The following is a 9,819-nucleotide window of genomic DNA, read 5'->3' as shown; positions in this document are numbered from 1 at the left end:
TCTAATTAGATCATTTTAAGGTTTGCATTTCAGTGTAAAAACAAAGATTTTTTTTTTTACATTATGTTGGTCAAGCAATAAAAAACAGAAAGATATATCTTGATTAATTTCATTTCAGTTTTAGTTATTATTTATTTTAGAACAGCAAACTAAACTAAATAAAACATTTCATTTTTATTTTGTCTGTATGGTTTTTATTCATGTTATTAAAATTTTTTGTAAGGCAATTTTCTATCAATAAAATAAATGAAAATGATAATTGTTTTAAAAGATTCTCTTTGCTTTTCAGTAAAAAAAAATATTAATAAGTAATAATCTTGTTTTTTTACATTTATGTTAAGTCGATGTTATTTTAGAATATATAGTAATAGAATAATTTGGGTACTATAAACTTCTGTAATTTGTCTTTTTTTATTATTACTATTATTAATATTAGCTTACATTAAAATTTAACTTTTTTGAAATAAGATGTCGTTAATTTAGATAACGTATATTTTACTTACTAACATTTTTTAGGTTTAAAGTTTTTGCTCAGTTAACGCAAAATCACGTGACGATGTAACGGCACGCGGTACACTTCCGCCCTCGTGCGGCGGGCTTTGTCAAATACGCAAGAGGACTCAATTTACAAAAAAGCGAAGTACACGAGCACAGGAAAAAGCGACGTTTGCAACTCAACTCACAGGACTTTGACTGCATCGCGCCCTCCTCTGGCGGGTTTTTCTTCCCCAAGCGTTACATGACGTCACCACCGGGGGGCGACAGACGTGCATCCGGTTGAGTGACGTCACCCACCCGCACCGCGCCGTTGACTCATGAACCAGGAAGAGCCGCCGGTCATACATTTAATCAATTGTTACGAAGCTGTATTATGCTAACATTCGCCCTGACGATCGTTCGGCAGTAAGCGTGCACGCGAGTGCTCTGTCTTTACATGCATGACGAGGCCGATGACTTGTTCCGCTGTGAAATGTAGTTTGATGATGCTGCATGCGCGGAGAGGACGTGCACGTTATATTGCATGCGTGTTAAAATCTGCTCATTAACACATCACCAAATGCTTACAGCACGTGCGCTATATTGTATGTACTTAACTCTGTGTGTGTGTTTTGTAGTTTATCACAGTGACCTCTAAAGGAACATGCAGGTGTCATGTTAACTGTCTCTTCTTGAGTCATTTATTCATTAAATTATTGTTATTATGTGCTCTGTTTTGTAGTGGGGAAACACAATACAATCGAGATAAACTGCTTCAAGGTAAGTGTGTGTGTGTGTGTGTGTGTGTGTGTGTGTGTGTGTGTGTGTGTGTGTATGTATGTATGTATGTATGTATGCTGACCTCTAATGTGTGCTGTTGACCTTTTCAAGTGTGTTGATAAGTTTGTTTTCCACTATTGTGAAGGTCAGGGCATCGACACGCTGCTGTCAGACACGGGACATCAGCAGGCCGCGGCGGCCGGACAGTACCTGAGAGATCTGCATTTCACCAATGTCTTCGTCAGTAACCTGCAAAGAGCCGTCCAGGTGTGTGTGACGCAGCTGTGTTAGACTTTCTGAGTGAACCACCCCTCAAATAAAATATAACTTCTCCTTCTCAAGACAGCTGAAATCATTTTGGGAAACAACCTCCATTCTTCTGCGGCTGAGATGACACTGGATCCTTTACTCAGAGAGAGGGTGAGAAAATAGAAAGTTGTGTGATATATATATATATGGGGTGTTGAGTGTATATTGGAGTCGTGTTGCTGTAAATGCACACATGTATTGGTCAGGGTTTTGGGGTGGCAGAGGGAAGGCCGAAGGAGCATCTTAAGAACATGGCGAACGCAGCGGGTCAGGCCTGCCGAGATTATACTCCACCCGGCGGAGAGACGCTGGAACAGGTACAGCTGATTACAACAGATTCCACTCAAATTAGTGGAGCTGCGCATTGGGAAAGGGAGGTTGGAATAATTAAGATGTTTTAATGTTTTTGAGAGAAGTCTCTTTTGCTCAGTTATTTAATGAAACATACAGTAACACTGCTAAATAATTTAATTGCTAATTAATTTAAATGCATCATTTACTCCATTACTGTCACATTATCCTTCAGAAATCATGTTGGTTTGCTGTTTTATATGCATTTATTAATTTCTTTTTTTTATTCTTTGATAATTAAAATTGAAAATGATCTTTTATTTACTTAATATTTCTTAGCCCCAAACTTTTGATCACCAAAACTGAATGCAGTACTTAGCCTTGATAATAATAACAAATATTTCTTGAGTATCAAATCAGCACATTTCTGAAAGGTCACGTGACACTGAAGAAAAATTCAGTTTTGAATAATAAATTACATCTTAAAAATTATAAGCACAGAAAAAGCTATTTTAAACTGTAATATTTAACAGTATTGCACACAATGTTTCTTCTGTATTTTTGATCAAATAAGTGCAGCCTTGTAGAGCAAAAATGACGTCTTTTGAAAATATTACTCCAAGCTTTATATTCGCCATTGGCTGATCAGAAGAAACTGTTTCTGTTTGCCCAGGTAAAGACACGCTTCAAGAAGTTCCTGAGATCCTTGTATCAACGCATGTTGGAGGAGCACGGCTTGGCGTCCTCCTCAGGACCATCAGAAGCAGAACCGCCTGTGATTGCTGGACTAGCTGATGATGGTGTCCTAGACGTCCCCGTCCACGCTCTGATCGTCAGTCACGGGGCGTTCATCCGCGTGTCAGTGCGCCACCTAGTGGAGGACCTGCAGTGCTGTTTGCCCGCAGGCCTGAAGATGAACCAGATTTTTTCTCCGTGCCCAAACACCGGCATTAGCAGGTTCATCATCAGTCTCCGCAGAGAGGAGAGCGGCCCGCGGGCCTCACGCATACAGTGTATCTTCATCAACCGGAAAGACCACCTCCATGACATCAAAAAATCTGATTGACAGTGTATCCGAGACGGGTGGCTTTATCTGAAATGTCCACTGTTTGTATTTATTGCTTCTTACAAACTCAACAGCTGAAGCACATGCAAGTCTGTGTGGTTGATTTTATTTAATTTTTTTGTGTGTACAGTATTGAACTGTTACGACATGTGACTGCATTAAAGGGATAGTTCACTTAAAAAAAATGACTATTCTGTCATTGTTTACTAACCCTCATGTTGTGAGTGAGGTTTTTTTCTGCTTTTTCACAAAAGATATTTTGAAAAACATAAATGACAGTCATTTCTTATTATGGAAGAAATGCTGTGGAAGTCGATGGCTACCTGAAAGAAACTCACAGTGGTTTGGAACAACTTGAGGACGAGTAAAAGATGCCTGATGTTTCATTTTTGGATGAACTATCCCTTTAAGTACACTACAACAAAAGATTTCTTATGTATTATTTATCATTTGCCCTATTTAAAAAAAATCCTAAATGAAGATGCATTCACTTAATGAGGAAAATTAATCAAGAATCATTTGATACTCAAATGGATCAAAATCAAGTTCATAAGTTTCATTAAAACAAGAAAGATATTTGTCAGTGGGTAAGAAATAGAAAAAAAATTCTGTTGGTTTTTCTCTATATTTTTACTTAAATATTTACATTTTTAATCATAAACTCACTTAATGTTGATCCATTTGAGATCCATTTAAAAAATGATTTAAGATACTAAGTCTTGTTTTTCTGAAAAAAATATTAAATCAAATGAGATTCCGATTAAAACAAGAAAAACATTTGTCTGTGGGATAAGAAAAATATTATTTTCCTGTTTTTTTTCTTGTTTAAATAATAAACTCAATGTCTTTCAATCTGAGAAAGAGAATGACATGGTAATGAAAACTGTTTTAACAGTGTTTAACTGCAGTGATGTTTATTCCTCTTGTCAGATGACTGAATGCAAACGATCACAAGATGTCATTTTTAATGTCATCTGTTATATAAGCACTTTATACTCGCACTGTACGGTACTTTTGGTCTCTGAAACACTTATGTATTTAAGTATTCATGCGTTCTGTACATTCATGTGTATGTAATAAAGACATTCAGAAAACGGTAAGCCATGCCCATTATGGTTTTTAATTGCGTTTGTAAGCATATTATGATTAATGTGTATTAAAATGTGATTAAATGGTGAAATTGCTGTGTATTCATTTTTTTTGCCACTAGGTGCAAAACAAATAAGGTAAAAAATAAATAAATAAATTGTAAAAAGAGTGTTTTTGACCTTGCTATAGCAAGAAATACTACTTAAACTACATGCAAATAATGTTAGATGCTTTTTATACTCAAATAGTCACTACAATTAATTAAAAAAATAAAAATTTTGTGTTTGTGCGGCTAATTTTGAATATAAAATATAAACAAACATCGACCCCTAACAAAATTAAATAGCGTAGCCTACCCGTGTTTGAACTCTACAGGAAGAAGATGCCACATGTGCCCATCAGTACCATTCTGAGGTTGTGTTCCTGTCCAGTTTTTTCTGGGGTTGTGTAGTTTTGTCTAATCGTGGTCTCGTCCAGTAGATGGCGCCGTGCTACTGACCTCTGGAGGAGAGAGGGGCCAACCTGCTGATGGAGAAGAACGGGACACGTCTCCGCTGCCGCCCACTCCAACAGGAAACAAGCACCATCTTTGGTCCCTCATTTTCTCGTGCCGACCCGCGAAGGAAACTCAGTGATCTTCTAAGGCTTGTCATTTTCCTGCCGGTAAGTGGGCGGCAGTTTGGTTGAGTTGGTCACGCAGGGGACCTGGACGGCTCGAGTGAACTGACGTCCTGCAATCCAAGCAGACGATAGACCAGTCTGTGGCCGCACATTCTTCAACTCCCACAGACGCTCCTAAAATATCTGCTCAGACAAATCACATTTACATTTTCTTGCACACACACAGACATGCCAAAGGTGTCCGTGCTGCCAAGGGTCACTGTGACCCATCGGAGCAGCTTCAGGTGTGTGATCGTGCGCTTTGTTTAAGCGCTTGCAGGCCCGTGACTTTTGTGCGGAACGGCTGTTGTTTCTACAGACAGGAAAACGCCACCGCCGAACAGAACCAGCAGTTTTATTTAGTTTCCACGCCGTTTAGACACCCAAACAAAGTCACATGCTCAATGTTTGGTTCTGCTGCTGTCCCACTTAACCCTCTTGACCAGTTGGTTTAAAACAAGAGTTAGTGTTAGTAAGTTAAGAAAAACAAGTTATACAGGTTTGGAGCTACTTAAGGGTGAGTAAATGAACTATTCCTTTAAGATACTGAGACTTGTTCATGTACTTCTGAGATGTATATTGTTGTTTAAGCACATTCAGTTATCACTAGAAGCGTTTCACTCCACATCTGAAGTGATCGTCTACAGATATGGGCTTTCGCCTGAAGTTCTAATTGCATTGTGGGTAAAACTTGCCCATTAGCACCGCTAAAAGCATAATGTCTGCTATTAATGCTGTATAGTCCATAGTGATGGCAGGGTCTCATGGGGCTGTAGTTTGATGACACAGCAGTACTCTCATGGGCCTTGTGAGACGAGCAGTCGATACACTTCGCACCTTCATTAATCACAGCGTAACACTAATGGAGCGTAAAGAAACCACATTGTGCTACTGCTAATTATATCAGAATCCAATTTTCCTTCGCATTCATAATGCGGCTAATGATGGAAAGAAGCATTTTATTTCCAGCGCTGTGTGAGCGGTGTTTATCTCGAAATATCAAAACAAGGAAGTAAGGTAACATCCTGTCAGTGATGGAGTACGTGGTGGTGGTGGTGAAGAGGTGTATTTATAGAGCGACCTTCGGAGAGCGCATGTTAATGCCGATCTCTTCGACTCTACATTTCCAGCTCATAATTAGAGGTGTTTAATTTGTGGGTACTGATTGTACTTCCTGTGCTCTCTATAAAAGGCCCCAAGGGCTGGACCGGGCCTTTTGGATATCCGCTGTTTGAGGGCTGTGGAACGCTCCGGTGCTCCTGTAACCCAGGAATGGCTCGAGGTCAGTTTTCCCCAGAACCAAACCGCAGTTTGACCACACTGGATTGTGCCACAGAGCTTGGTGGGGGCATTGTGGGTAGAGAAAGCTAGCGGTGCATTGTGTTCCGGAGTTTATTTTCCCTCGATGTCTCTAAACAGTTGCTTTTGAAGAGCTCTTTATGCAGAACACGCTCTGCCGGGCAGCCAGGCTGCTAATTGCCCTGATGGGCTGTGGATCGGTGCGTGTGTGCAGGAGCGAGAGCAGGTCAAACATCTCAAACAAGCGGATTAAAATAAAAAATCTTGTATAAAGATTATTTGTTTCCTTTTTTTTTGCATGAATTGATAAAAAAGTAATAAGAGAAGTAATAAAAGCATTTTCCAACTTGCAAATAAACTCAAATCTTAAGATAAATACAAATAAAAAGATGATGATCACTGGCTGTTATCGCTTTAAACTGGCTCCCTTGCAGTACTCAAGGTGGAATTTGATTTGAATTGCCCACAACAAATAATATATTTGAATTAAAAAAATAATGATGAAGGTACTATTCTTCTGTATGAAATAAACGAGCAGTGTCAGGAGATCTGTGATAGTAACTGGAGTGTCCACTGCACTCCAGATCGGAGCCAATAATCTCATTTTATTCGTGCAATGTGTTTAAGCTTCCATTCTACCTTTATTTAATTCAATTAATTTAATGATCTAAGTTTCCTGTGCTTTGCATTTCCTGACTCATTTTTGCCTGGCAGGGAAACAAAAAAGAAACGAGATGGAAATATACTCTTTTAGCAGACTTGAAAGCACACGATTACCTTTAGAACATTTGGGGTTTTTTACTTATTAATGGAATATTGATTTTTTTTCAAACAACTCTGAAGTTTTGTAGACCTATTCGGAGAAAGTTTGCTATTTTCCTAGTGTTTAATGTAGAACCACTAGGACGAGTTTTTCCGTCTTTCTTCCTGGAGTGATCTGTTCAGACGCCATGCCAAAATGAGTGACAACGTCTCAGTGCTGCAATGCAGTAAATGAATAGCGCTTCCACCGAGAGGATGCTGTTCGTCTTCACACCAGCAGAGGGCGACAGCAGCGACGAAAGGTTCCTAAATCATTCCTGTTGTGTTGTAAGGAAATACTTCTATTCAAGGGTACACCACATCTTAATAGCTACATATAAGCCTAATCTTCACAAGCTCAGGTGAACAGAATAGAAGATAGAGAAAATGTGCATTTTATTAAGTAAATTTTATTTATCATATATTTATTTTATTTTTATTATTTTTTTTACATGTAATGGGTTTTAAAATAGTATAGTTGGTTAATTTTAGGGCATTTTTGCTTTAGAGGGAAACAAACTAAAATAATTTTACAATAAAACTAGAAATCATGAAATCCATTGCTAATGTTTGATGTTTATGCTTTTGTTTTTCCACTAATGGATTTCCATTAATTATTTAATAAACAATTTCACTACTATATTCAAATAACTGTCACATTACTCATTACTGTCATATTATATATTAGTTATATATTTTTAAATAAATATATTTCTTTGATAATGGCAGAGTTAAGTGAACACAGGAGTAAAAGTTTTATGCAGTATATAAATGTAATGTTATACAGGTTTTATGTAAATATTTTATTAATAATTAGACATTAAATGAACTTTATAATACCTCTCCTCACTTTGACTTTGTAACAGAACTCTTCCCTCAGGTCTTATGAATGAGACTGCAGACAAATTCTGCCATTGACTTTTTAGTAGTCCCAAAGGAAAGCCTTGATTCGTCTTTGAAACTAATTTCAAACGCAGTGTAGACACTTTTAGAAATACGAACCGATTCAACTGTTGTTTTTATAACAAAGTCCGTTTCTCTATTCAGAGTCATTGTGACCTTCTCGTGGCTGTAGAGAATATACTTCTCTACTGAGAACTTCACACTGAGAAAAGTTACTTTACAGGAACGTTGTGTTTCCCCTCTGCTGGCTTTAAATATGATTAATGAATGCATTTCGGTTACTATCTCTGTAATGAGATATTTATTATGTAAATGATCGCCGCTGCAGTGCCTATATTGGCACGGGAACAGAATCGGTGTTGTGGATGAGTCACTGTGTTTGTGTGTATGTGTGTGTGTGTGTGTGTTCCTTCATCAAGCAAATTGCCCCATGCGCTCATCTGCCCCCCAAAGCCCCGAACACTTGTCCTGCGGTGCAGTTGCTTCCTCCATTGCTGAAATGACAGAATGGAAAGCAGTAGATACACCCACCTTACGCCCGCATCAGAGTCGGTAACAGCATTCTCGCCTGTAGGGAGTGAGAATGTGTAAAGTGGCGCAAGGATGTCAAACAGAATGCCGTTCATTCCAGGGCTGGGCAGAGGGAGCCTGTGCCGGGGGACCGCTGGGGTCGTGTCTTGCTAACTCAGCAGAAACCCTCCGCTGACGTCGTTCTGCTTTCCCTTCTTTGCTCATCAGGTCGGAATCCTCCAAAAGTAGTATTTTTTTCTAAATTTACAAGACAGAATATCTCTTGATATGACTTTATAGTCACTTTATAGTCCACTTCAGACATACTAACAGTAAGCTACCGTGCAACTAGCAGTCATTAGAGTATTAGTAGGCTGCCTGTTTAATATCTTCTAACGCTTTATTTTCATGGGTCCACAGCATATAACATACGACCGTAAGAAATTTTGCAAGTATATGTCAAATTATTCTACTAAGCCTAAACCTAACCTAACAGCCTACTATGAAAGTTAGTAGACATGTAGTTGCAATTTAAGGAGGATTAATTGACATGTAGTTACTTGTTGTCAGAAGTGGACTATCAAAATAATGTGTAACACAAATTCTTACGGGTATTTGTGCTTTAAAAATTAAAAACAAAAAAAGCCCAAAATTGTACTTACCCTCAGGCTATCACAGATGTAGTTTGTTTCTTCATTGGAACAGATTTTTATAAATGATATAGCATTACATGGCTTGCTCAGCGATGGATCCTCTGTAGTGAATGAGTGCCATAAGAATGAGTCTAAACAGCTGATAAAACTTCACAATAATCCACTCCAGTCAATCAATGAACATCTTTCGAGTCCTTGTCTGAATCAGAAGAGAAATATGCACACTGTTTACAAGACAAAACATTTTAAAACAGATAAGGTTTTGGTATAAGAGAACAACTGGGACAAAACTATGGACTCTTATTTTGCCTTACAATGCCTTAATGATGGATTTTATTTTTTTTTTTTTACAAAAAATGTTCACTCCAAAAGAGGTTAATTGATATATTGGAGGGATGTGGATTACATTATTGTGATGTTTTATAAGCTTTTTGACTCGTATTTTGATGGCACCCATTCACTGCAGAGGATCTGCTGCTGAGCAAGTGATGTAATGATACATTTCTGGGCCAAAAAGTTATTCTGGCAGGATCTGTGAACCGAGTAGCAGCAGCTCCGGTTAAGATGATGGCAGTTGTGCTTTTTTGTAGTAGATTCTTATAACGCAGAATATCGTCTGACTAGTTCAGAGTGCATATGAGGACGATCCACACTCTATGCCTGATGTCACGCTGAGAAACAATGACTCATATAAAGGGTGTTGAGAGGTGAGATTTCATTTAAAATGACTGTGCACTTTTCGGCTCGCAAGAAAAAGAAGCAGACTGAAACAGAGACACAAAAGCACAAAAAGCTTAAATCCCTAGATTCAGAACTCAATCAGCAAAAGTAAAGTGACCTTTGTTTTTAAGGTAGACAGAAATTTTACCTGAGTCATTGTGCTGTGAGTTTCAGCTGTGCTAATAGTCTGCTCTCTGCAGGGGTCAGATGTTCTCTTGAGCTCTTGTCAGCTCATGAGCACACTGTGCTTTTAGTGCTGTT

General features: G+C 38.3%; 1 protein-coding gene across 2 annotated transcripts; it reads left to right on the top strand.

Moving 5' to 3' along the window:
- The first annotated feature begins 754 nt into the window (after positions 1 to 754).
- Positions 755 to 4,103, top strand: tigarb (TP53 induced glycolysis regulatory phosphatase b). 2 transcript variants are annotated; one of them, XM_043236187.1, is made up of 6 exons: positions 757 to 903; positions 1,220 to 1,257; positions 1,403 to 1,524; positions 1,600 to 1,677; positions 1,773 to 1,883; positions 2,531 to 4,103. In XM_043236187.1, exons 1-6 carry the CDS (start codon positions 872 to 874, stop codon positions 2,921 to 2,923), a joined length of 774 nt encoding a protein of 257 aa, XP_043092122.1. In that variant the 5' UTR covers positions 757 to 871; the 3' UTR covers positions 2,924 to 4,103. The 2 variants fall into 2 exon arrangements, with proteins under 2 accessions (XP_043092123.1, XP_043092122.1); XM_043236188.1 differs by lacking the exon at positions 1,773 to 1,883 and having other exon boundaries at positions 755 to 903.
- Positions 4,104 to 9,819: the final 5,716 nt, after the last annotated feature.

Source organism: Puntigrus tetrazona, chromosome 4, assembly GCF_018831695.1.
Source record: "Puntigrus tetrazona isolate hp1 chromosome 4, ASM1883169v1, whole genome shotgun sequence".
NCBI lineage: Eukaryota > Metazoa > Chordata > Actinopteri > Cypriniformes > Cyprinidae > Puntigrus > Puntigrus tetrazona.
The sequence above is the reverse complement of the archived record's forward strand: the minus strand, read 5'-3'. Positions and strand labels throughout refer to the sequence as shown.

Bases quoted from the DNA above. Each gene is read 5' to 3' on its own strand.
- tigarb (XM_043236187.1), top strand. From the start codon at position 872: ATGCTAACATTCGCCCTGACGATCGTTCGGCA. The intron at 1,678-1,772 runs GTGAGAAAATAG...TGTATTGGTCAG, and splicing joins ATCCTTTACTCAGAGAGAGG to GGTTTTGGGGTGGCAGAGGG. The intron at 1,884-2,530 runs GTACAGCTGATT...CTGTTTGCCCAG, and splicing joins GCGGAGAGACGCTGGAACAG to GTAAAGACACGCTTCAAGAA.